General features: G+C 51.6%; 1 protein-coding gene across 6 annotated transcripts; it reads right to left on the reverse strand.

Annotated features, from left to right (window-relative positions):
- Positions 1-70: 70 nt before the first annotated feature.
- On the reverse strand, positions 71-21,900 carry APBB1 (amyloid beta precursor protein binding family B member 1). Of its 6 annotated transcripts, none has more exons than XM_057316836.1 (15): positions 21,387-21,530; positions 19,712-19,872; positions 13,822-14,556; positions 8,184-8,362; positions 8,028-8,084; positions 7,863-7,948; positions 7,686-7,749; positions 7,091-7,240; positions 6,644-6,771; positions 6,118-6,232; positions 5,893-5,977; positions 5,542-5,625; positions 1,055-1,170; positions 731-907; positions 71-646 (listed from the first exon to the last, which is right to left on the reverse strand). In XM_057316836.1, exons 3-15 carry the CDS (start codon positions 14,540-14,542, stop codon positions 479-481), a joined length of 2,130 nt encoding a protein of 709 aa, XP_057172819.1. In that variant the 5' UTR covers positions 14,543-14,556; positions 19,712-19,872; positions 21,387-21,530; the 3' UTR covers positions 71-478. The 6 variants fall into 6 exon arrangements, with proteins under 6 accessions (XP_057172819.1, XP_057172820.1, XP_044235389.1 ...); XM_057316837.1 differs by having other exon boundaries at positions 8,184-8,359; positions 21,387-21,528; XM_044379454.3 differs by lacking the exons at positions 19,712-19,872; positions 21,387-21,530 and adding an exon at positions 21,803-21,900.
- Between the last annotated feature and the right edge of the window lie 5,470 nt (positions 21,901-27,370).

Genomic DNA, 27,370 nt, shown 5'->3' on the forward strand with positions numbered 1-27,370 from the left:
CTATGATCCTAACTGAAGGATCAGGGTACTGCAGGTGACGGTGTAATGCACGCACAGGAAGGCACACGGCTTAGCAGGGCAGACAGACTTTATTAGTGATATCAGTACAGCAGAGGTGCCCATGGAACAGGGGGGAGGGGACCCATGCCTGAACCAGTCCCCTCCTGCCCCTGCCGGACCCTACCAAGATGGGGCCTGGCCTAGACCAGTTCCTCCTGCTCCACCTGAAATGTGGGGGTGGAGAGCCCGGGGCTGGCCTTGCTTCTTGCTCCTCTTATCAATCCAGTATTGTCACTTCCTTGCAGGGATTAGGTCTCTCGCTCCCCAGCCCCTAGGCAGGGAACCCCAGCTACTGGGGAGGGGCAACTTTGGGGGGGGGAGCCTGAGGCCTAACAATAGCCTCTAGGGCCCCTCCCTGCCCCATACCCTTGAGTTCCCTGGGGCCCAACGCAAGCAGGTGGAAGGAGGACTGAGGGCTTCAGGGGGTATGGGCCCCCAGGCGTTTGGGCTTGAGGGAACCCCACAGCGACTGAACGCCCCTGCGGACAGTCCACCCTACACGCCGGGCAACAGACTCAGCAGGGGGTGCTGGGAGGCAGGAGGTGGAGGCCTGGGAGCGTGCATCCAGACACTTCTGGTAGCGGAGCTGCAAAGAGGCAGGTGGGGCAGTCACTCTCCGGCCTGCCCCATGTGAGGTGGGTGTCATCACTCCACCACCCCACCCGCTTACCATGCACGCAGCCTGCACGGCCTCTGAGAGGCTGGCAGCGTTGGGCTCGCACCAGAACATGTGGCAGCAGAAGGAGGCTGGGCCGGCAGCCATGATGAATGCAAATGTGTGGACATCTCTGCCCACAGCCAGGAAGGAGAGGAAACGCACCCGACATTCCCCCAGCACTGCTTCCGTCTGGAGGGATGGAACCCGGTTAGAAAGGAACAGCCCAACCCTCTCTTCCACTGGGCACATCTACCTTCCTGGCAGCTCTTCCTCAACCACCCCAGCCTCCCCTCCATGGCAAGGCACAGCCATGCATTCTCCCACCCCAGTCTTTACCTGCTGATGCAAGATGGTAAGGGTGGCAGGAGCCACGCTGACGTGACTTGGGGTCCACTGCTCACGGCTACTGGAGGACAGGACTGACTCCAGGGCCCCATTTATCACATCTACCCCTGGAAGATATGGACACAAACATGATACCACTAGGGATAGGGGCCTTTGCTCCAACCCCACTTCACTAGTCCACAGCCCTGGATGCTGCTGCACGGGCATCCCTTCCTTGGTGCCCTCCTCCTTGGCTTCAGTGATTTAGAACTTCTCTGGTTTCTTCCATATTGAATCCTAGGCTTGGTTTTCTTCACTTGACTCTGCCTCTTCCTTCAGCCTCCAAAATGAACTGACCTCCCAAGCTCTGACCTCCCTTTATCTTGGCTCTCAGTGTTCACCCACATTCAGACATTATACTGCATCGTACCACCATACTCCCTCATCAACCCCTATAAGCCACTCCTCTCCCAAGACCCAACCTTTGTTTTGTTTTATATCCACTTGAGGTATGTTGACTTTTGTGTCTCACTGTGCATGCCAGGCATTGCAGTGCGCAATCCCATGTACACCTTACAACAATCTCTCAATTGATTCTTTTATCACCACTTTACAGATAAGGAAACTGAAGCTTACAGTTCCCCTGCTCCTTCTCTATATTTCTAGTTCTCAGAACTAGAAGGACTGTCAAATCTTAGTTGGATTCAATAATTTTGGTAATTTCTATAATGTGCTAAAAGGACAAGTAACACAAGGTTCCTAGCTTTTAGATCAATCGACATCCCCCTGTAACACAGTGGTTTCCTCCACCTCAAACTGCTATTGAACACGTCACTCTTGCATCCCACTTTTGCTTGCACTCAGCAGAGAAGAGGCAGAAGCAGCACATGGCATGGCAGAGGCATGGGTTCCGGTCCCTGCACTACTCATGAATGGGCTGTGTGATCTACTGTGTCTTGACCTTCACAGCTAAGAGGTTAGAGGAGACAGTGCCAACATGAAAGCATACAGCTCTGTGGTCCACTCCTGGGCCCTCTCACCCCTTTCAGTGCCTCTGGGCTCCCACAGGAGCAGCCCACATGGACCCTTTGTGGGCAGGGAGGACAAGGAAGAGGACAAATATCTTCCTCAAAAGTCCTCCCTCATCTTGGCCTTGCTCATCTTACTTCTGGCTGGATCAAGGCCACATTCCTCTCCCAAGCATGCAAGTCCTCCAAAAACTGGCCTCATCTAAGCTGTCAAGCTTCATATTTTATTGCTCCCTGAGCTTCAAAGGATTTATGTAGCATTTATTAACATCTAATCTTGGCAAATGCCCGGCTAGGCAGATGGGGAATTCGAAGTAAGAGAAGAGGATCCCTCAAGGGACACAACTGTAACTGTGGAAAAACCTCTGTCTGGAGTGTGCTTTCCCTCCTGACTGTGTGAGAAACTCCCGATTCTCATCCTTCAGAGTCCACCCAGGCCCCACCCAGGAAGTCTTCCCTGCTGCTGGGCAGAGAGGGAATGTTGCTGGGACAACTCTTAGCACATCTCAAGGACAGAAGGCAAATTCAATTCATCCCTGTGTCCCTAATCCGAGCACAGGGCTTATCTAGTTAAGGAATTCCAGATGCATGAGCAAGACACCCTCAAGGCAACATGGGCCAGTGCATCCAAACTGGTATAACCAAGTAACCCGGGAGCCCACAGAAGGGTGAAAGAGCAGGCAGTTCCTGAGTGGGTCAGGTCTGACTGCCAAGGCCTGTGGTGTGTTCGACATTTATGCCAGTCAATGGTATCAAAGTCAAACCACTTAATAAGCTCCTGGGGCCAGGGTGTGGGGCTTGGCTTTGGAGCGTGGGGAGGATCCGCACAGAGGTGGGGAAAGTAGTGGAGCAATGCGGCCTAGAAACAGTCTGCCGTATCTGGTGACAACTCAGAATTACAACCTATACCCTGAGCCCCAGCCCTGCTCTCCCAATCCCCCTTAATCTATTGTGCATTTTTTTCCCATATCAATTGTTGCCTTCCAACATACTACATAATCTCATTCTTGCTTGTCTGTCCTGGCTAGAACGTCAGCTACCTGAAGGCAAGAATCCCTGTTTTGTTCATTCATGTGTACCAAGAGCCTAGAAAGTGCCTGGCACAGATGAGGCATCCAATAGTCACTTGTTGAATAAATGAATGATTTATGAATATTGCAGCTTCAAGAGGAGCCAATATTAAACTCCCGGACGTTAAAAAGGGAGCACAAGACAAAGCAGGAAGTGAGTTTAGAGACTCAATAGAGCAGACCCATCGAGGTGACGGGCAGCGGAGGGGCAGTCAAGGATCGCAGACAGTTGCTTCATCATAGTGAGAACCTATGTAAGGTGGTGGGTAGATAGGGGAGTAGGGGAACTAACTGGAAGATGCAAGAAGGGTTTAGAAGTTGAAGGGGAAAGGCAGAAAGAAATGAAACCAAAGGTGCAGAGGTCAGCCAAGCTTCCTTCCTGCTCCCGTAGCATGATCTTCTCACCTCCAGCTCCATCTCTGTGGCACTGACATTAAATCCCACTGGAACACCAACTCCCCTCTGCAAACCCAGGCCTTCTTTCAACCCCAGCTCAATCCCCATCCTTTCAAAGAAGGGTTCCCTTATTGGACATAAGGTGCAGGTCATTAAAGTCAGCATAGTTTGAGGGGAAGAGCAGAGAATTGCAGATGACCAGGTTGGAGTCCTGGACCTACCATCTCCTGACCCTGTCATTTGAGGCAAGTCTCGTTTTATTGTATCATTTGTTTCTTCATTTATCCATCCACCACACAGTTGAGTTCTTCCTAAGTATCTTTTGATATGACACCTGACCACTTCTTGAAGCAGTTTCCTTTTTGCCTCCCCACTCTCTCCTTCAGCTCTCACAATCCTTATCAATTTCATCCTCCTCTGTCCATTAAATGCTGAAGGATCTAAAAGCCAGGCCTAGCCTCATTTCTCTTGTCACTGTGGGCTGCTACACTCGTGGCTTTGATTACGTCTATAACCCAATAATGCCACATCTGAATCTGCAACCCAGACCTCTCCTCTGTGAATCCACCTGCCAACCTGAGTTTGTCACTCGGCTTCCCCATCCAACTCGGCATGTCCAAAACTGGACTCCAATCTCCATACCAAAACTGGCCTCTTCCAATGTCTGCTACCTTTAAACAATGGCATCACCATCCATTAATTCCCAAAGCCAGGAAGTCAGGAGTCAGCCTGAATGCCTCTGTCCCTCGTCCCACATTCAGTCAATCACCAAGACCTGGTTGATTTTAATTATCTAAACATCTCTTGAATCTGCACACTCTTCTTCAGCTCCACCACAGTCCATGATACTCTTCTTATTGGCCATGACTACTCCAAGATCCTCCTGATAGATCCTCACATCCACCTCCACCTGCTAAACATCTTTTCCATGGTACAGCCAATGCCAGCTTTTACAAAATTCAAATCTGATTATGCCGAGCGCTTTCCTGAAAACTCAACTACAGCTCATTGCTGCTTTCAGGATTAACAAATGATTATAAGGTCTGACCACCACCCAGCTCCCAGCCTCATCTGGCACCAATGGCCTTCTGTCCGTGCCTTTGAAGTACCAAAGTGCCTTCCACTATGGGTCCTCCTCTACACTGTTCACCCTGCCCCGCTTTATTCCTATCTCCATCCTACTTTACCACATTATCTCCCATTCATTTTTTGATCCTAGTTCAAATGTCACTTTCTCAAGGAAGTCTTTTCTGACAGTTTTATAGCAGCTTGCTCCTTTCTTTCAATGGATGACTCAATTTGTAATTACACATTTAATATGATTATTTGACTAATTCCTGTTCTGTTTTTTCTGCTGTAACCTTTTGTAACTTCCACGAAAGCTGTGGCCATTGTTCTCCCAGGACACGACACATGGTGGGCTTCATAGGTATTTGTTAAGTGAGTGAACAAATAAATAAGTTACCGTGAAAGCACTAGAAATATACGAGAGAATCAGATAGTCTCTACTCTCAGTTTCCTTATCTACAAAATGGGTATCACCATAATCCCAACCTCATAGGATCGTCAAGACTTAAATGACATATAAGGAAGTACTTAACTAGCAATAAAGCATGTCACGGTTATGCTCACTGCTTCCTCTCTGGATGCTCACAGCTCACCGTTTGTGCTGTAATACCAAACCCAGCTCCCAGCTGCTACCTGGTGTTTCCAGTCATCTAAGACCCGGCCTCCCAACCCAATCAAAGATTTTCCGTGGGATGCAAGAGTGCGTCTCCCGATGTGCCTAGTTCGTTGGTTCAAACTCGGTGAAGGCATGCCAGCTGCTACTATAGGCAGAACACAGAGTGCAGGTGCAACAGAGGTAAACGAGGTGGGAGGCATTTTAAAGGGCTGGATGACGTCAAGCATGAGGAAGGTCTGGTAAAAAGGCTTTGGGAGGCAGAGGGTGGGCTTAGCTTTGGGATCAAGGCGGTGGTCCCTGGGTGAAGAAGAACACACATACCAACAGGTTTAGCAACAGGCACATTCCCCAGGTAATAGACTTGGAACTTTTGTACCAACTCATTCTTAGGCGCTGGAAATTCCACTGTGGGAAAGAAAAGGAAGATGAGTCATGGTGGCAGACCTTGCTCACTCTCAGTCCCCACCACCAGGGCAGAAGCTGGATATGCACACAGCCAAGGCCCTGCCTCCACCCTTTCCCCATCTCCCTCAACTTATTTGATCCAAAGAATGTAGTCTCCATGTGCCCATTTTTTTTTATCATTTCCATGTAGTAGCTTCTGCCTCTTCTTGAGTCACCTCACCTTTGCCAACAAAGCTGAGCTGGACCTGGCAGGGTTGTGGCACTGACCTTGGAAAGGGACATCCACCAGTTTAGAGTGGTCCAGGGAGAGTCCATTTACCAAGCAGCGGGCATTGCGCCTTTCGGCCATGATCTGAGGAGAGGAGGGGAGGAGCAAGGGAGAGTCTGTTAGGGCTTCACTGCCCTGGAGTCCCCCACCCCCACTCAATGACCCCACCCACATCCTTGTAGAGCAAAGGTGGCAGCTAGTCCAGGGAGCAGAGGGGGCCGTGCCTTAGAGCAGATCTCATGCAGGCTGGTGGCGATGTTCTTGGCAGGTGCCTCACAGCGAAACACGTGGCACTTGAGCATCTGGGTCAGCTTATCGCGAGCTACGTAGGCAAAGTCCCTGTTGGGGGAGGGGCACCTCAGTGTCTCCCAGTGCCATCCAGTGTTGAGGCGTCATCCCCACCCCACCCACGCCCTCCCTGTCCATCGCAGCTCCTTCAGGGCTTCTGCCCTCGGGATGGTGTCCTGGGGGTGCTACCTTCTGGCTCGGGGTAGACAGGCAAGCATGCCGAGGTGGGGGAAAATGGGGGAGCACAGCGGGCAGGAAGGGGCGGGGCAGAATAGGAGAACTTGGGTGCTCTGAGGCATCTGGTCCAGGTGTGGGAGGAGGAACGGTCAAGATAAATTAGGCACAAGTACCTCTCTCTGGGTCCGGCAGCACAAGAGAGGCAAAGAATAGAGTTAGGAAGGAGGGCCCCCACTCTGACTGCTGGATGAGCCCCCACCCTAGGATCCCAGGCCCAGCTCCCACCTTCCACTGTCCCGCCCGACGCCCCAAACACGAATGCTGACGATGGGTTGGGCGTGCAGCAGGGCCTGGCTCTGCGGCTCCACCAGCTTGAGCGTCTCGTCCTCCAGCTGTAGCAGCAGGTCCTTTCCCTGCGGGCCCAGGAAGCAGGCATTCAGGGGAGGTCAGCCACAGCTCTGGGGCCCCCACCCTGGTGTTGGACCTCCTACCCTGCAGGCCTCACTCTAGTAAAGTCACATCTGACATCTCCTATATGACTCCCTTTATCATCTGGTCACCATTAGAAACCATCTCCCCAGGCCCCCACCTGGGATCGCACACCCATCTCACTGGGCCATCACTTCCGGGCTTTGACACCTCCCTCCCCCAGTGGTTGCTCCGGCAGCTCAGCTCTCTCTCTCAGCTCCCTCCCCTTCTCCACTGAACCATACCCACCAGCTCAGCCCTCACCTCCCCCCAGCCCCCAGACATGGGGTCGTGCAGATTGTTTTTGTGATAGGACAGCTGGCGGATGCAGTTGTTGACGGCCACGCTGCTGCGTCCAGGGGCCAGCTCCTCCTCGGTCATCTCCACCCAGCCTAGGGAGCGCACTGCGAAGCACTGCCAAACACAGAAGAAGAGGTGGGAGGTACAGGGTCTGAGCTAGAACCAGAGGACCCCCAACACAGGACGCTGCCTCTGCTAAGAGCAGAGGAGTTCCTGACTCAGAACATGGCAGCTGGGAGGGTGATCCAAGCTAAGACTGAAGAGCTCCCCAAACAAGATCTAGTTGGCGGGAGGGGGATGGTCTCAGAGGAGACCCCTGCTAGTACAAGGAAGCATCTGAGTCAAGCCTGGATGGACCCCCTGCCCAGGCACTGGACTAGCTGAGTTAAACACTGACGTGCCTCTGGCTCAGACACAGGGATCTGTGCCAAGACTGGAAGAGCTCCTAACTCAGGACCTGGAGAGCTTCCTGAGACCACAGATGCCCTCAGGACATGACCCAGGGGGTCTTCACACAGAGAAGCCCCAGCCCAGGAATGGGCATTGGTCTTGAACAAACCTTGATCCCTGGGTTGGCATTCCGTGGGGGCAGCTTCTCCTCCTCTTGGGGTAATGGCTCTGGGCTGGAGGAAGATGGTAACACTTGGTACAGATCCCCAAACATGGAGCTGTCCTAAGGCCCCTCCCAGAGAGATCCACCCCCTGCCAGCGCACCATATCATGGCTTCCCACTCACCTGAGGGTCTGAGCTGGGAAGGGCAATGTCCCCTCCTCAGGGTCCTTCAGTCCCAAATCCATAGGAGCCTCCTCACTGGGTTCATCCTTGGGAAGGGGAGAGAGGAGTCAGGGCCAAAATGATGCCCCTTCTGCAGCTCCCCCATTGTAAAGCAGGGCCCCTCACCTTCCAAAATTCTCCATCCTCAAAGCCTTCTCTGTGCGCAAAGCCTGTCCAAGTGAGCTAGGAAGAGGGATGGGAGCAGTAAGTGGGTGGCTCGTCTTGCTCCAGCAGCACCACCCCTCACCCCTGGACAAAAAAACAACAGGCCTGTGGGCTCACCTGAGACTCCTCTTGGGGGCTACTCCCCTGTGAAGGAGAAGCCCGGCCCGGGGGCTCCCACTGGGTGGTCCCTGTTGGGATGTGCCAGTAGTAGGTCCCTGAGGTATCCTGGACCCTCATCCATCCAGCCGGCAGGTCGGAATCCGTCTCGAAGGCGTTGGGGTTCCAGAAGGAATCTGCTGGGTGGGGGGACTGATGAGGGTCTGCCCACCCAACAAGCAAACAGTGGGTACTTATGCCCAGTCCCCTCGCAGAGACCCCATGGTGGAGAGGAAAGGATGGGGAAAGGGCTCTAGCACAAGGTTCCTGCTTCCTCTTAGAGTTTGCAGTCCGGAGTCACAACACGGGGGACCACCAGCAGGGGACATGACTCAGGTCTCCTCCTGGACCCTGCTCCTGGCTAATGTGCCCACATAGAGGGAAGGAGAAATGCAGAGAGAAGGGAAGGAGGTTGGGTGACCCCAACTGACCTCCTACCACACATATCCATATTTCAGGTGCACACACTTATCAGCACCTCCTGCACACACATGTGCACTCAGACACACAACACATACAAGCCCTACCACCTGTGCAGCCACCACAAACACAAGTGTGTGCACACACGGAAAATCCCAGCAGAGATGGCAGGTATCACAGTCAGATGCACACACTTGTGCAGGGGCAAACACACATACACACCCCAACTCCAGCCATAACCTAAGGTAGACACCCTACGCAGAGGTATGCACACACACGGTTATATGTATCAGCTCCCACCACACCTGCGCAGAAGCCACACCCACAGCAACCCCCCCACACATGTGCGGGTACCACCCAGACAGTGAATGCACACGCAGTCAACCTCTGCCACATGTGTGCAGATGCCACAGACACTCACACCCTGACCCCTGCCACACACAGATGCAGGCCAACATCTTCTGCACACGCACACATACCTGTGACATACACCCCTCTTCTTCCAGCAGAGCCATACCACTCCAGCTCTGTAACCCCGCTTCTGCCTCCTCTGCCTCGCCTCCCCACCCAGCCCCACCCCACATCATGCCCAGCCCCATGCTACCCCTCACCTGGGCTGCTGTCCTGCAGGATGATGGCCAGGAAAAAGTCCTGGGAGAACATGGCGCTGGTTCCCAGCCCCTCCTGCCTCCACCCTCCCTCCTCACAGCCCCTCCAGCCCAGCCAGCTGGGCTCACAGCCTGGTGCTGGGCTGCAGAGAAAAGCTCATCCCGCCCCCTTCTCACCAGGGCAGAGCGCCTGCCAGGCAAGTTCCTCCCCCGCTTGGAGCTCACTAAGGAGGGGCCGGGACCACCATGGGAGGGGACCTCCTTGGGGTGGGGATGGAGGGTCCTCATAAGACCCCGGCCCCTCCTTCTCACATCTCTTCTTTCTAATCCTGGCTCCCCTCCCCCAATCCTGAATCCCCATCCCACCCCACAATAGGCACCACAGTACCACAGTCAAACCTAGTCTTAGGGACACCAGGAAGCTCAGCCCCTTGGGAATCCCTCAGCCACCTGGGGCCCTGCAAAGCCTGTAGCTCTCAGCACAAAAAGGGTGTGGCTTCAGGGCTCCCGGGGATCCCTTCCCTGCCCAGAACCTGCCCTGTAGTTTGAGCCCAAAAGTGGGCCTTGAGGGCTGGGCCCCAGCAAGCTTGAGGCTGAGCTTGGGGCTTCCCAGCACAGCCCCCCTCACCTGCCAGGGCCCAGCTAGGCTGCAGCGTCTCCTCGGCAACCGCAGCACCAGGACGGCTGGGAGCGCCCAGACTGCTGACGTGCTTCCCGTTACCAGGGAAACCAGGAATCCTGACTGGTCCAAGAGGCAGCACTGAGGATACAGGCAGTCCCCAGACCCAGGCTGCCGGGCAACCAGGCACAGAGGCGCTGGGAGCAGGTGTGGTTACCCAAGGTGGCTGCACACCTGATGGGAGAGTTATCTGAGCAAGATGTCTCACCACCCTGTTTGCAAATGAGTTGGGCCCACAGGGGAGGGGCTCTTCTTGCCTGTCTAGCCTTCTAGGTAGCCATTACCACCTCGTCTCCCTCCACCCTCCCCTCCCCTCATGCCCCAGGGAATTCAAATGTCCCCTCTTTCCCAGGGACCCTCCATCACCTTCACGGCTCTCCTGTCAAACCTTCCAGGAACACCGGCACCCAGGGCAACCGTGCCTTCACAGCCACACCCTTCTTCACGAAGGGTCATACACCTCTTGAATCTGGGGACCAATTCACCATCTTCTGACTGAGTCACGCACACCAATCCATCTGCCGTCCCTGTTAGCCTGTACCTTCCTGCTTCAAAGAGCTTCATCCTTCCGATCTGTCCTGGAGGGGCCGCTCTCCCCCTCTGACCATCTGGGAGGCCCTTCTGGAGCCTGGCATATCTCCCTCCAAGCAAAGCCCTACTCAGGCCTTTGCCGCCACACGCACATTTATTCGGGAATGTACATCTTCACTCCTGCATCAATTCATTCAGGCTCTCACACACGAATTCAAAGGTTTGTGTATCATTCATTCATTCATCCATGCATGCCTTCATGGTGAAACCAGGTGTAGCCATTTGCTCAGGAGTCAGTGAATCACCTAATGCTCTCTCCTCTTTCCATCCCCACGTTACTACAGTAGTCCCAGCTACTACCTGCAATTCTTACCCGGATCACTGCAAATGTCTCACAAGTGGGCTCCCTCCTCCAGCCTAGTCTCCTCCAATCTGGACGGCACCCTGCAGCCCACATGATTGTTCCAAAATGCTGAACTATTCTCCACTTTGATACTCTTAATTGTTTTCTCTTGTCCTCAGGATAGAACTCAAACTCCTCCCGGAGTATGTGTGCTGTTCTGAGCCCCTAACCTTCTGCCTCTCAGCCATATCTCTGATCACCCCCCACCCCCTTATCTCTCTCTCCCTGCTTGGAATGCCCCTCATCCTCTCCAAGCCCAGCCTCCCTTCCTCCTTCAGTCTTCACCTGACTATCACCCACTCCTCCTTTAGGCATAGGTGTAAAAGTCATGTCTCAAAACTGACCCACCCCCTCTCCCCCACCATGCACACAGGCAGGGATGGGTGCCCCTCCTGCACCTCTCCCATCCCAGGGCTCACCCTGCCGATCAGAGCTGCCTATCTCTGTATCCCCCACCAGACCGTCAGTGCCATGAGGGCAGGAACCTCTCTCCCCTGTAGTATGCCTTCTCAGTATTTAGGACAAGGCCAGGCACCGAGTAAGAACCCAACACAGGTAGTAAAGTTCATTCACTCATTCACTCATTCATTCATTCATTCATTCAGGCACTTATGCATTCAATCAACAACTTTGTGGAGATCCCAGGCTGGGAAGGAGAAAATAACTTTTGCTCAATTCTACTCCACTCCTACAGCAGCCCAGACTTCCTCTGCAGCCTTCATGATCATGGAGCCACAATTACAAAAGAGTAGGCAGTGACTCGGCCCCTTCCCTGGGCTGGCTCCACACCACTCCTCCACTGTCCAGAGCCTCCACCAGAGCTTGATCCTTGGCCATCCTCTCTCACTGAGGTCGGTGCCCACGCCCAGCAGGCCCTTCCCACTTCTTCAGCAGTTCCAGCCTCCTTCTCCTAGAAGGCTCACAGGAGCAGCTACTGCACTGACCATCCCAGCAGCCCCTGAGCAATTGAGCCCTCCAGTATTTGGCCTCTGACTCAACCCCCCCCCCAACCCTCCGCTAGGGCAGAGACTGCAAGCTAACAACCTACAGACCAGTACAAGACTAGATTTTGTATGGCCAGCGTGGTGCTTTAAAAAAAAACAGAATTGGTTGCTAACATTTAAAAATTGGGATATTTCACATCAATGTCTAGTTTTCAGTTTACCTTGAAAAGTGGCATGAACTGTTCCCTTTAAAGGAGGTCCAAGCAATGACCATCGAAAGCCACTAACATCACAGAAAAGAGAGGCAATCAGACTTTGCCTTTGACAGAAGTACTCAATACCACCTATGAGGTGTTCTTGCAAGAGCAAAACACAAAAAACTCTCAAATCCAAATCTGATCAAGTCTCTGGAACACACTAGCAAATTTGCAGGAAATCTAGGGGAAGAGAAACCTGCTCAACGCCACCACAGGGAGAGAGTCTGCAAATCCAGACAATGGAAAACCCAGGTCAAATAACCCTGCGTCTCCGATTTAAAACAACAATGACAACCCGCAAGCAAGAATAAAGAGAGACAGAGGGATGGAAGCATAACACACAGCTCCAAAGAAACTTACAGATACACATCCGCCATCAAAAGGTCCAGGACTATTTGATTATTGACTCAAATAATCCAAACTTTTCTAAATAGCAGAGTGGGGGTCATTTATTAAACAACCGGGAAACTGTAAACACTGACTGGATATTTGATAATATTAAGGAATTATTGTTAAATTTTTATACTCATGATAAAGATATTGTGGATTGTTTTAAGCGTTGTTTTCTAGAAATGCATGGATTTGAGTATTTGCTTTAAAATAACCTAGGCTGGGGCCCAGGAGCAGATCAGGGTATAGGTGCAGCAGGATCAGTTGTGTGTTGATAATTGTTGAAACTCGGGCACGGGTAAGTTGGACTCACTATTCTATTCTCTCTACTTCTGTAGATGTTTGAAAAGGTCCGTAATAAGTTTTTGGAAAGCGGATGATGCACTGCCCTTGGTTCCATGGCTCCACGAACTGCATGCTCCCCTGCAAAGGCTCTCCAGGTGGGGGTCTGCTACGGTGCCTGCAGCCAGGTGCGCACCAGAGTCTTTCCTGGTCTCTACTTACACTCCAACCCACAGAGCTCCAGGCTTGTAGCTACAACCCGTTAGCTCTGTCGTCTGTCCCTCAGCTCTGATCTCTACATGACATCAGCAAATATGGAGACTCAATTTATTTAAATGGGACACATTTAATGATCAATCCTTGGAGTCCTAATACCTACTTTCTCCTCCTGCCCACCCCACAAAGAAGAAGCATCTATTTATTCTTCCTTTATTTTCTAACTTTTAGTCAGTATTCTATTCCCGATACAAAGAATACAAAACGATATCCTTGCAACGCCCAGAGTGGTGTTCTGCACACGAGCCCCGACTTCAGTCTTTCCAAGCAGACCTGCGTGGGGAGGTGCTGCTGCTGCCTCCAGACCCGGCCTGTTAAAAGCTGGCTCACGTGCACCTGGCTCATCGTGCTGTGTGCATCAGTGGCAGGGTAAGCAGGGCCAAGAGCTCGAGTCTAGACGCAGTTCTACTGTGATCCCAGACTGTCTGTGCCTGTGGGAAAGCTACTTAACCTCTCCAGGCCTACTTTTCATCATCTGTAGTACGGGCATCAGAATAGTAGCTACCTCACAACATTATTGTGAGGATTCAATACAATAATGTTGAGCATAGGGCAGTACCTGGTAAGTGCTCCATAAATGCACCGGGTCCACCATCCATCAGCATCCATGAGGGATGGACCTATCAGTTTGTGCAAGCACTCTGAATATAGGAATGGTTTCATTCAGGAAAACCTGGTTATGACCTGCTGAGGACTGAGGACATGCGTTCTGTGGCTCACACCCTGGCTGGCCCTGGCCTTGATTTGGAGAGGCCTGACCTCTGCCCTCTTGCCCTCCCATCTTCCCCATGTCAAGCTCCATAAGGTACCTGTGTCCTCCGGGGAGCCGTAGGAGGGGCTGCCCTGGGATAAGGTCGCCCAGCTTGAGTCCTCATCGCTGGCTGCACTGTTCCGCATGCCAAACAGCAGGCTGGCACTCTTGCTGTGCTCTCGGGGACCGTCTGCAAGGGCCTGGGGTCTGGGGGGCACCTCCACACTCTCCGGGGGCTCAGGCAGCCCTTGGGGAGAAGACAAGTCCTCCTCCTCCTCCTCCTCGTCCTCTTCCTCATCATCCTCCTCGGCCTCCCCTGCCGCCTTCTCCTCTCCTTCATCTGGCCCCTGCTCTTGGGTGCTGATGATCAGACCGGGTCCTCGGAGGCCTCTGTTGGCCGCATTGTGGGCGGAGAGCTCCAGCTCAGAGTACAGGTGCATCAAGCCTTTGGGGCCCAAGGGTGCCATCTCAGGCTCCTGACTGGCCTCTTCTGCCAGGGTCAAGGTCACGTTGCGGTTCTGGTCACGATGGGCTGTGGCAGCCCGCCGGAGCTGGTTCTGGCCCTCCTTTAGCCACTTGGCATTGGCAGGGCCTGGCTCAGGCCCACCACCCTCCCCCATGGCACTGCGCAGGTCCTTGGGTCCCACAGCCGTGGCCTGCAGCTTGGAGTTGAGCAGCTGGTTGTGGGCAGCGTGCAGGGGCAGGGGTAGGCTCAGCGCGGGGCCTCCGTGGCTGTTGGCATTAATGGCCGACTGGCTCAGTGACGATGGAACAGACATGGCCTTAGCAGATCCTGTGGGGTGAGGAGAGGAGACTGTGTTGAGCCTCCGAGTCAGAACAGCAGCACCCCTGCTTCTGCCCGGGGCTGTGCTCTGCACCTCCTCATCTCCCCATGCTCAGCAGGCCAGCACCCACTGCTCTGTGTCCTATGAGCTATTTTCCCATGACAATGACTAGGCTCAACTCCTGTCCCCCCTCACCACCACCCACTCAACCACCATCTCCACCAAAGGCTAGGGCCAGGCCCACAGTCCACCCCGGCCCCGAATCCCCAGCCCTGAGCTTTCTGAGACAGCACAGCCAGCCCCGGCTCTGCCCTCACTCCCAATGGCAGAGCCTCCACACAAAGGCTCTCTGTGCATCCCCACCCCCCGCTGATCTGACCGGGGCTTACTGTGCCAGGGACCCAGCTGGTGTGGGACTGGCTCATGTGTTCTGGACACTGGACACTGACTGCCCCTTCCTCTTGCCACGTTGCTATCCGTAGCCTCCTACTGTGAGCTCCCCAGGCAGCGTTCCTATTATCATAAATCACTGGGCTCCACCAGCCCCAAAGCCCAGCCCTACTAGGGACTGTGAGAATAGGAGAGAATGAGGTACAGACCCATCCCTCAAGGGCATGGACCTGGGAAGGACGGTCACAGAGGAAGGACTGTCAGCTCCAATTCATGGCTCCTTTGGCTCGTTGAAGCTACAATTTATGAGTGTTTCTATAAAGTATCTCACTTGGGGCACCACTCCCTCTGCCAGCCCCTGTAATGCCCCATGCCTGGCTCACTGCAGAGGCTTTTGACCTGTACCCCCCAGCCCTTCAGGTCTTGATCCAAACATCACCTTCTCAGTGAGGCTTTCCCTGACACCCTTTTAAAACTGCAGGCCACCATGCCCTCTCTCGGCAACACCCAAACCTTCCCTAGTGCCTAGAACCATCTGTCAAGCTGTTTACCCATACTATTATTATTATTTGTTTAACGATTGTCTCCTCATGACTATAATTTCAGTTCCATGGTGGAAGATTTGGCTTTTTTTTTTTCAATGCCATATGCCTAGAGCTTAACACAGTCCTGGCACAGAATAGGAATTCAGTAAGTATTTGTGGAATGAATGTATAACTCTGCCCTCCTATCTCGTCCAGGCCCGATTTTTGCATCTCCTCTGCCAGTTTCAGAAAACACACTTTGGCCATGTTACTGTGTCTCAACCACTGCTCGTGGTGGCCCAACCAAATCCCATCTGCCCTTCAGGGGAGGGGTTCTCCTGTTCCACAGTGACAACCCCCCCCCCGCAGTTCCTGTCCCTTTGGACCCCCTCTCACTACAAGCCCTTTGTGGATCACCTTCTCTGCCTACCTATCTTTCCAGCCACATCACCCAATGATCCCACCATCAAGGCCTCATTCCGTCCTCCCCAACTCCCCTACCTTCCACTGCTCTACTGCCCTTCTTCCCTGACCCCCACTGTAAAGTGCTCATTCCCTGGACCCTCACTGCCACCACCTCACAGGCCATTCTCCCTCCACCACCAACCACGACCCAATTCTCCCTCATCCTGGCCCTCTTAGCTCCTACTGCATCACCTTCCTCTTCCCCCATGCCTTCCCTGAGTCCTCTCCCCAGCACACAGCTCTCCCTCACTGACTGCCCCTCACTGCACACCTCTCTCTCTCTCTCTCTCTCTCTGACTCCCACCGGATGGTTCTTTCTCCCCCATTTCTCACCTGAGAGTTCTCTCTCCCCCTGGCCCCACCAAGGAGTTCTCTCTCCCCTGACCCCTGCCCTGGTTCTCTCTGCACCTCAGTGTGGCTCTCAGCCCTGAGCACAGGTTGCCGGTGAGGGGCTTCAGGCTGCCTGAGCAAGGCTCTGCCGTCTCAGGTGCAGTGCACGGTCCTGAGGCAGCAGCCACAGCTTGCCTCGCCATCATGCCTCCCTCCTCAGAGCCTAGCACAATGCCGTGCACACATGTGTAACGTGGGGGAAGAAACGTTCCTGTGTGTGTCTGCCTCATGGGGAACTGCCAGTCTGCTTGGTGGGGCTCCACCTGGGTGATAAGCAAACTCATGGTCACTGACACACACGAGAAAAATAAACAGCTCTGCCACTACCTAGAACCACAGTAACCTTCCAAAAATGGAAACCAGATTGTGTCACTCCCCAGCTGGAAAACTTAGGTGGCTCACTGCTGCCTTCAGGATCAGGTCTGTGCTCACTAGCAGGACACCGAGAGCCTCCTTGAGCCAACCCCCATGACCTCTCAAACCTCCTCCCCCTTCCCTGCCTCCTTCACGCTTTACATTCCTCACAAAGTATGGCAGATTCTAGAACATGTCACACCCTGACAGTCCTGGCTCTTTGTTTACAGTGCTCGCCCGGCTTGGAATCCTGTCTCCCCATGTGAGAACCTCTGCTCATGTTTCAAAACTTGGCTCGGCAGGCACAGCTCCGAAGCAGTGAGCCTCTCCTGTTTAGTCCTCTCTCTTCACGCTCAGGGGACCATTCCCTCCTCCGTGTCTCACAATACCCAGTGCCCCATTCCAACCAAACACCGGAGACTGTGTCTTATTCCACTTCACATTCCCAACACCAAGGAGCGTGCACTGAGTGTGTGCCACAGAGTGGGCCCTCGGTGTAGACGGAAGGGAAGGATGGAGGGGACAGACATCAGGTAAGAGGAATTTGGAGGCTCAGAACTCCGAATTTAGAGGTTGGAGCAGACACCGCGATAAGCCTGTGTGGCCCCGTGGGCTGAGAGCAGGCAACAGGAGTGTTAGGGAGTGTGCTGGAGAATGAGGAAGGGTACTCAAGAAGGCAGCGCAGTGAGGACCAAGATCTGGGAAAAAGGGAGGGAGGGAGTTAGTGTGAACCGGCATCCTGGCCCGAAGGCTGCTTGACGATGGCGTCTCCATGAGTTTCAGGATGTGGAAGACCTGTGCCGCTGGCAAGCTCAGAGGATCAAGGAGATGACGAGCCCTTCTCTGAAGCAGCAGTGTAGGCAGCCAGGTGTTTAAGAGGTCAGGATAGGACCGACCTCCTTACCACTTGGAGGGGTGATCTGGGAAAGGCACATACACTGTGAAGCTGGGACAGTGAAGAGCCAGGTCAACTCCAGGGCAGCCCTGTCCCCCTGTCACCAGGGCAGAAAGTATCGGGGGAGAAATGAGGGAGCTCTGTTGCGAACAGCACTGAACTAAGCACCTGGCTCAAAGCACTGTGTGGCGCCATCACCTAACTTCTTGAGGTCAAAGGATGACCCGCGGCCCAGTATCCTCAAGAAGGGACACGTTTTGGGGTTAGGTGTACCTGAAGCCTCTCAAAGGACGGAAAGAGCCACATGGATTCTGGCTCAAGGCAGGGAGCTGGGCGGAGCCCTCAAGGCAAGGAGCTAAAAGAATGGCCAGAAAGCCTGAAGGAGCTGGGGTGGAGGTGCATCCTACTTACGGTCAAGGCTCCTCTAACCTGACAGCATACTGTTTGTGAGGCACTGTGCTAGACACGGGGAAGAGTGATGAGTTATAAAGCAATGGTCCCTCCCCAGTGGAGCGCACAGTTCAGCAGGGAAACCACCCCTTACCCTGCAGTGCAGTACCAGCATCTGGCCAGTCCCTGGCACCGAAGAGCACCCCCTATTTGTAGAATACATGAGGGGGTATTATGAGGGGGAGGAACAAGGCACAGCAGGAGTAGGAAGGAGTCTGTGTCTTACTCCAGCCCAGACATCAGCAAAAAGCTGCTTGAGGAAAGGACTTCTAAGGTGAGAAAAGAGCACAACTGTCCTTGGGCCACCCCCTGCAGCACCCCTCCCTCCCAGAGGAAGACCTCCCACTCCTCCTTCACAGAGGCAATGGAAGCCAGCAGTTGAGGAATGTCCCCAAACACAAATTTGCTGACTTCAGCACCTATCCTTTTCTCCTTCTTCCTAAGACCAACTGCTTCATCTGTTACTTGGCTCCTTCCTTGCCCGCCTTTCCAGGAATTTTATACCACTGCTCATCCATTCTCTTCTATATAATCAATCTCTCCTTCTCAATGGGATCCACTACGTACCAACTTACAAGCAGAATGTTCTTGACCAACGCTCCTCCAGTGCCACTAGCTGCTTGCTCGCTCGCTCTCCCCAGCTCAAGCAAACTTCTTAAAAGAGCTGTCTCTACTCACTGTTGTCATTTCCTCACCTTGCAGTCACTGCTCAACCCTCTCCAATCCTGCTCCGACTCCCAGCATGTCTCAGTAACAGCTCTTGCCAAGGTCAGCAGGACCCTATGTCATCTCGTCCAACCCACACATCATCTTGGTAATATTCTCAGCATCCCTCGACACCCTGCGTCTCGTCCAACTTTCATCCATGGCTTCCTCATGCTACATCTCTCCGTCTTCTGCCTACACTCTAGTTCCTGTTCGGTGGCCTCCTAGACCCCTCTGCCGGCTGTTACACGCTGGGATTTCTCATGGCCTGTTCTTACGCCCTTTTCGCTTTCTCAACAAATATTCAATATAAGTATTTATCCGTGCCCATAGCTTCAGGTGCCACCTACACACTGCTCATTTCCAAATTTATATCTCCATTTCAGACCCCTCATCTGAGCTCCAGACATGCACATTCAACTTCCTACTCAACCTCTCTGCCTGGATGTCTCAAAGGCCTCTCCAACAAACATGCCTGCTTATGTTTCTCTCTCCCACACCCTGACTGGTCCTCTTTCAGGATCCTGGTTCATAGAGTGATATAACCACCCTTCCTGTTGTGCAAATCAGAAGTGGGGTACCATCCTTAACAACCGTCTCCCTCGCTCCCCACATTCAATCCATCCCCAGATACTGATAATTTTCTCTCTGGGGAAAATTTCCGGACTTCACCTACTCTCTGCATCCACTACCATCACAATCCACCCCAAGGACAAAAACCGTAAGATCCAAATTATTAATGTGGCCTAAACCGTCCTGCTCGGTGTGGCCTCTGCCTTCCTCTCCAGCTTCAGAACTCTGCTCTCCAACCTCACTGGCCTTCTTTTGATTCCTCGAAGACACCATGCTTGCTCCTTCCACAAGGTGAATCTTCCCTTCTGCCTGGAACCTCTTACCGCTAACCCTCAGCCTAACTAACTTGAACTCATCCTTTACATCTTAGTTCAAATATCATTTCTCAGAGAAGCCTTCCTTGGCCCTCTCTCTTACCTCCCAGACCGGTTTAGCTTGTGCTCTTATGTATTCTCAAGGCACCATTCACCATCCACTTCATGGTATTTGTTGCACTTGTCATAATCTTATCCGATTCCCCCGATTGTGGGACAAGATCGAAGTCTATTTTGTTCATAATTATATCTTCATAATTATATCTTCAATACATAAAAGGTGCTCAAAGTTTATTTGTTGAATGAATAAATGATCAGATAGATGCAATTTTTTTTAAAGGATCACATTGTGTTGAGAGTATTTAATGGGAGGTAGGCAAGAGGGTATGCTATTAGACAAATGAGGGGGAAAAAAGAGTTTTGGCCTAGATTAAATTTGGTAGCAGTGAGGACGGAGTGAAACGAATAGATCTGAAAAATATTTAGGTAGCAGATGCGACAGAATTTGGTGACATTAGATGCAGAGGGTGAGGGAGAGAGGTTAATCTAAAATGCTGCCCAGGATTCCAGCTTGGATAACTGACTGGAAAGTAGCCATTTCTGGGAGCTTAAGGAAGAACAGATTTGGAAGAAGGGTAGAGAACAGATTTGGAAGATAATTCAGCTTAGGATCTGTAGGTATGGAATTTCTGTTGAACTTCAATGGGGATGTCATGAGGACAGCTGGATATGGAGCTCAGAAAAGACGTCTGGCCAGATACACACATCTGAGAATCATCAGCATATATATACGAAATCTGAAGGCTTGGGAGTAAACAAAATACCAGAGGAGAAAGTACAGAATGAAAGAACAAGCTCAGGACAGAACCAAGAGCTTTACCAACATCTAAAGGGAGGGGAAGGCAAATGAGACCACGAAGGAGCAGACAATGCCGGACAAGAGAAACCAGAAAAATGCTTCCAGGAGAGTTAACACACACCACTAAATACTACTAAAAGGTAAAGGGGGGAAACAGGAAAGTGTCCCTTCAAGTTGGCCACATGGAGGTCTCCGGTGACCTTGGCTCCAGCAGTTTCAGTGGGTGTCAGCGACAGAGACCAAATGAAGTCGTTTTAAGAATGAATGGGAAGTGAGGAAATGAAATGAAGACAGCAAGTGTAGGCAAGGTTTTGGCTTTGAAAGAGTAAAGAGAGATGGGACTATGCTGGAGGGGCTGGAAATGCAAGAAACGCACAGGCAGATGCAAAATAGGTTCAGAATAACCTCTGAATTGGCTGTAGGAAAACTGCTCTTAACGAGTGCTTCTGCGAGTGCTAGGCCTCCTGGCTGAGTTGCGGACACAGCCAGCCCCAGGGCACACCCCTCGGTCGCCGAGGGCAACTGAATGCGGCTTGACAGATTCCAGGCCTGGGACCCTGCAGAAATCCGTGAAGGCTCTGCCTACCTCACCCCCCACGTCCCATTCCCAGCCCCTGACCTCCCCTCCCCCACCCCCCTCCCCCATCGCCCCCTCGCTTCTTGTCCCCCATTCTCGCCCCTCTGCAGCCCCGAGGGACACGACGTAAAGGTTGGGGAGGGGGCCTTGTGAGGACCGAGGTGGAGCCTACAAGGGGAGACAAGACGGCGGTCGAAATGCGCGCGGCGGGAGGACCGCCCGCGGGGATGGGGCCTGACCGGGGGACCCAGGCCGCCGCGGGGAAGGGGCTGTGGGGTCCGCCGACCGCTGGGGGTCGGGATCCGACCTCCAGGGCTTGGCCCGGGCAGGGGCAGCTCCTACCTGCGCGGGGAGGCCCCAGGCCCAGGTGACGGAGGTGGCTCAGGCTGCGGGGCTCCGGCTCCGCGGCGGCTTCTCCATCACAACATCCCCCGCCCTGGAGCGCGCGGGCCGCGGGGCCGCGCCCCGAGCGGCGGAGGCGCGCGCGGGGCGGGAGTGGGGGGGGGGGGCGCGGAGAGGCGCCATCTTGGGCTGCGCGCGGGCACGAGCGCGCGGGCCCGTCGCCGGCGACACTTGCCGCAGCTTACCCGAGGGCCCCACCCTGCGTGACCCTCGGGCCTCAGTGCGCCCCGCCGCCCAGCTGCCCTGGCCAGCCGCCAGCCCTGGGCCTGGGTTCCCGGGTCCCAGAGCTCTGCCCCTGCCTCCGCCGACCCCTGCTCAGCCCGGCACCGCCCTCCGCAGCGAGGCCTGGGACTCACCAAGCGCGCCCCGTAGGGCGCTGGGCCCGCACCCCCCGCGCGCGCCGCACCGGCGAGGCTGGAGCCGGAGCGGCTGTGGCGGTGGCCGGGCCGCGGCCGCGTGGGGAGGGGCTCCGAGGAGGCAGCCTGCTCCACTCTTGCGGCAGCAGTCCCTGACGTCCTGGTGGAGCGGCGATGAGGACACAGCGTTGGTAATAATAATAATAGATCGTATTTATTGGCCGCTTACACCGTGCCAGGCTCCGTCTTAAACCTTTTTCAGGCATTCATCCTCACATCAGACATGTGAAGACGCCACGATTAGCCTTATTTTTCAGAGACAGATGATGAGATTCAGAAAGGTAAAGCGACTTGCCTGCAGTCACAAGTAAGTGGTGAAATCAGACCGAAACCTAGATGTTTCTTAACACTCTAGCCCTGCAGCTGAAGGTAAAGCTGCGACACCAAGGTCTCTCGCAGATGTCCAAAATAAATCCTCCCCCGGTGCAAATTCATAAGAGGGAAGGAAAACGGGAGGATGTGGATGGAAAGTGTGAAGGAAGGAATGGAGGGGCGCCATGCTGCGCTGACAACTCCCTGGGTGGTGGGATAGTACCCAGTGGTCAGGTCAGTGGCCAAGAGGCCATCGAGGATATGAAGGGAAATGTCACCATCCAGAAAGCTTCTCTTGGTTCGTTCCTCTAAGACAGCGGTTTCAATTTATTGTAAATGCTAACCGTGGAGCAACTGACTGGAGAAGCCCTCAAGGTACCTAAAATTAAAGGTGCCCAAATCTAAATTCATTATCTCATCGCTTTTATTGGCCTTCTAAGAAGTTTCACTGGGGTGAGAAAGAACCCTCCCCAACACACACACACACACACACACACACACACACACATACTCACACACACTCACACACACTAGCCTGGATGCAGGTACACTTTGTCCATCCCAGTGAATGGCACCACCATCCCCTGGATTGCCTAAGCCAGAAGGCTCAAGCTCATCCTTGACTACACTTTCACTTAACTTGAGGTGAACATAAATGTTCTAAGTTTACTTATTACGGAAAAATTCAAATATATACAAAAGGATACTTAAGAGTATAATGAACCTTCATATACCCATCATTCAGTTTCAGTAATTATCAACTCCTGGCCAAGAGTTTATTATGATTTGATAAACATCTATGATAGAAGAACCATGTACCAGGTCGTGACCTAGAACCTAATGATCCAAAAATGAATCAGATTTAACTGTAACCCAACCTGAGGGATATAACATCTGACCTTGGTTCTTGAAAGATAAGTAATTACCCAAAAGAGGAAAGGTGTCCTCATTCATTCATTCTCTTTCAACAAATAGTTATTAAGTGTGAGGCACTGTCCTTGGTACTAGGAACATATAAACAAACAAGATTCAGTCCCCATCTTCATGAAGCTTGAATAACAGGGGAAAGAGACATTAAACAGGTGGTTAGAAATGTGATGAGTATCTTGAAAGAGATGTGCAGGATGCTATGAGTGGACTAAATTTGGCCTGGGAGGTTTGGGAAGGCTTTCATGAGGAAGTGGCTCTTATGTGAGGGGAAGGGGTAAAGGCGATGGAGGTCAGCCAGAAGAAGAGAAAATTATTCCAAGTCCAAGGAGAAGTACAAAAAGGCCAATACGGATTTAATAATGGTGAAGTATTCTTATTAGAAGTATTCTCATCTTATTAGATGAGCTGGAAATGGTGGGTACGTACCAAATCAAAAAGGGCCTTGTATTTTAGGCTGAGGGTTGTGGACATTATTTTAAGGGGAATGAAAAATCATCAGAGCGTTTGAGGCAGGAGAGTGGCATGTCCCCCCTTATATTTTAGAAGATCACTTCCAGCTGCTAAGTGGGGAATAGATAGGAAGAGAGCAAAATTGGCAGTGTGGGGACCAGTTAGGAGGCAATTGATGTAGTCTAGGTAGCAGATGATTATAGTGGTAGGAGTAGGGATGGAGAAAGTTGCATAGGTTTAATAAATATTCAGTAGGTAGAATTCACAAAAAATAGTGATCAATCAGTTGATTGGCTATGGAATTATGAATAAAGAGATGAGTTCCAGATTTCTGCTGGAGCAAATGAAAAAATCCAGAAACATTACCCATTTACAAAGCAGAATACTTGTCTTCTCAACCCCACTGAATAGGATGGCAGCAATATTCAGGAAAATCTCTTCGGATAACCAGAGGCACACAGATAGTGGGGGGGGAGGATGGGGAAAGGAGTCTAATTAGCTAAGATGTAAAAAGGAAATTGTACAGTTCGCACATAGTGCAGTTTGACCCAGCACAGTCTCCTTGAACCCCTGACCTCTTCCTAGGTCTGCAGAGCTTCCTGATCAATGGGGAGTCAGCCTGTGTCCTTCATCCATCCTCGTAGCTCTTCCCCACTTCTGATGTTCTCCATGACCTAGGATGCTCAGTGTGTGGTTCTGACCAATGTAGGTCCCTCTGAGGCAGCCATCTTTTAAAATCATTACCTTGGACTTATTCAGGAAAAACTTTAATTAGAAGCTGATCTATCCAGAGTCACTTACCAAGAGTACTGGCTTTATGCTATTTGGATTAATAGACCAACCATTTAGCATTACCAGGCAGTTGGCACCATATGTGGGAGAATAGATCTTTCATCTCCATTAGCAGCAAAGGCAATTAATGAAGCAAAGGCAGCCTTTTCTATCACTACATAGTAGTATTGCTTTGATATTGCAATCTTTCTTGTAGTTGATTCAATAAATCCTCTTTCTTCTGGGTGTTGTTATCATTTGAAAATCTATAAGGAGTAAAATCTTTCCAAATGTATGGAGAGGAATTCATAAGTCACATGCTAGGCCTGGAAAGGGCTTGCTCAATACCCTTCTTCAACAGGACTACTCTAATACATTCCCAGGAAGAGCATATAGGGTGAGAAGAGAAAAGGACTCAGGCCTGAGCTCTAGTAGTACCAGCATTTGGGGAGCCAGCAGAGGGGAAGAAGACTAAGAAGAAAACTGAGAAGAAACAGGAATCAACAGAGAGTAATGTCATGGAAGAAATCCAAGGGAGGAAAGACTTTCAAGGAGGAAGAGGTGGTCAACAGCATCAAATGCAGCAAAGATTTCCAATAAGTTCAAGGCAAAAAAGTATCCGTTGAATTTGGCAATATTGAAGGCCTGGATCCCCATGATATGATCTGTGTCAGCAGAAAACAAGGGCAGAAGCCACAATGCAGTGAATTGAACAAATGAAAATGAGGAAATAGAATAAGTGCAGACCTCCGTTCTGAGAAATTTGGAAGGAGGAATAGACTGTAGCTAAAGAGTGATCTGAAGTTAAAGATTCTGGTTTTGCCTTTTTTTTATTTAAAGATGATAGAGGCTTAAACATAGGTGTCAACTATAAAAAGGTACCAGTAGAGAAGATGAATTTGAAAATAAAGAAAAAGGATGATGAGAGGTGGAGGGAGATCCCGGAGGCAACGAGAAGAGGTAGCATCAAGGGCTCATGGAGAAGAATCGGACACCTTCACTTTATAGGCTGACAGGACAGGAGAGAGGGCAAGGGTAAAGGTAGGGTAGCTAATAAAGTGGAGCAGGCAAGAGGTTGAGGGATTTCGTGCCTAATGATATCAACAGTGTCAAAGTCTTTAGCTGAGGAAGAGAAGAAGTGTGGATGGAGAACAAGAAAAACCATACAAGGTAAGTATTATCCTGTCATGAACATGTCATTGCCTTTGTTGTTATCTGCACAGCATGCCTCCCCCCCTTCTTATTGGTAACAGCACATCAGTGTTCTTTAAAGATCCATCCCACCCCACTCTAAGTCTTTGTGGTTCAGACGGGAATGACCCCAGTCTCCTACCCACATCAGTGGCTGGGTTCCTAACCCATAATCAGGTCAAAGTGATCTTCAGAAATGGGCACATGATGAAATTAGATCCAGGAATTCCTGCAACAGTTGGGCAAGAGGTACTCATAGAAGGCAAACCTGGTGGACATCTTGCCACCGGGAAGGATGAGCCTGCCTGAGAACAAAGCCAACTCAAAGAAAGCAGAGCTAAGGGGTGGAGAGGGACAAATGCCTGGTAACATCAGTTTAACATGTATATTTACCTCTGCCTAAAGTCACATAAGTCAGTAAATTTCCTCTGTACTTAACACTAATTTGAGTTGGGTTTTATTACTTGCAACCAAGAGCTATGCTGAATCTGTTTGGCGGATATTGCCTGCTGGAACTCATCCCCACACCCACTCTTCTTTAATCTCCCTCTGGAAAGGGCTGGAAATCTGAAAACCACATTTCTCAGATGCCTTTGTCACTTCATTCCAGTTAGGTTCCGCCAGTGGGAACCCTCACATGAGGAAAGTGAGAGGAAGGGAGAGGAGAGATCCTCCTGCCCTTGGCAGTGCCTCTGGCAACATCAGCAGTGGTTCCTGCCCAGCAAAAGTGGAAGTGGGTCCAGTAGTATCAGCAACACAAACTCCAGGTGCATGAGCAGCTAGTACAGATTTGTGGGTTCCAGCTCCTCGATCTTTGGGCTCCTCTTTTCTCCCTTTTGCTCCTCTAAACCAAGGTTAGTGGTAGTTTCCTGGTCTCTGCTTTCCTTTTTGTTTCTCCTGACTTCCCTTACAACTTTGTTATTGTTTTTAAGTAAGCTCTGCGCCCAACGTGGGGCTTGAACTCACAACGCTGAGATCAAGAGTTGCATGCTCTACCGGCTGAGCCAGCCAGGTACCCCCCCCCCTTACAACTTTGTAACAAATTCTTTGCATTAAATCCTTCTCTACTTGGAATATCTGGAGTGATTTCTGTATGCTTCCTGAACAGTCATTGATACAGTACACATTTCTATTTTGCATACACATATGTGTGTACACACACATACACCACTCACCTGGCTCAGAGAGGCTGTTTCTCAAATATACAGAATTAGTGTGGCCTGGCTGGCATTGGAATTCAGACATATCTGAGTCTAGAGTTCTCACTCTTTCTCTACCTAACGTTGGCTTTTGTATTTCTTTTCCTTTTTTATGGCTTGATTAAATAGAAGTTAAAGGGGACAGAAATAACAGTATCGTTAAGAAAGTTGTTCAGGTGATTGACCTTGATGTTCGATTTGGGTAGGAAAAGAATGGCTGTGAGACAATGGAGGACTAGGAGATAATAAAAGGATCAAACATCTGGATGGCTTCACCAACTGAGAGAACATAGTCAAGAGGTTGGTAGATGATGGCCATAAGAATGGTATGGCTCACTTGCATGATGGCAAAGAAGGAGAAATTTAACCTGCATAGGAAGAGGAAGAGAAATGGTACAGATATATATGGGAGTCATGCTAAAGCTAATACTGATGATGCCCATTTGGTGAGACAGCTATAGGGAAAGGAGGAGGGACCCTGGGGCAGAGCCTGATCTCCGTCAAAGCCGGAGGCAAAGCGAGAGCACTCTATGGAGTGTGTAAAGAATACACAGAAGCTTATTAACTGTGGAGTGAATTACAAGAGTTGCCATGGGAAGTTTGGGACTGAGAGGTGCAATTATGAATGGGGAAAGGAGCCATGGAGCCGTTTGGA

The sequence above is a fragment of the Ursus arctos genome, unplaced genomic scaffold (assembly GCF_023065955.2).
Source record: "Ursus arctos isolate Adak ecotype North America unplaced genomic scaffold, UrsArc2.0 scaffold_22, whole genome shotgun sequence".
Lineage (NCBI taxonomy): Eukaryota > Metazoa > Chordata > Mammalia > Carnivora > Ursidae > Ursus > Ursus arctos.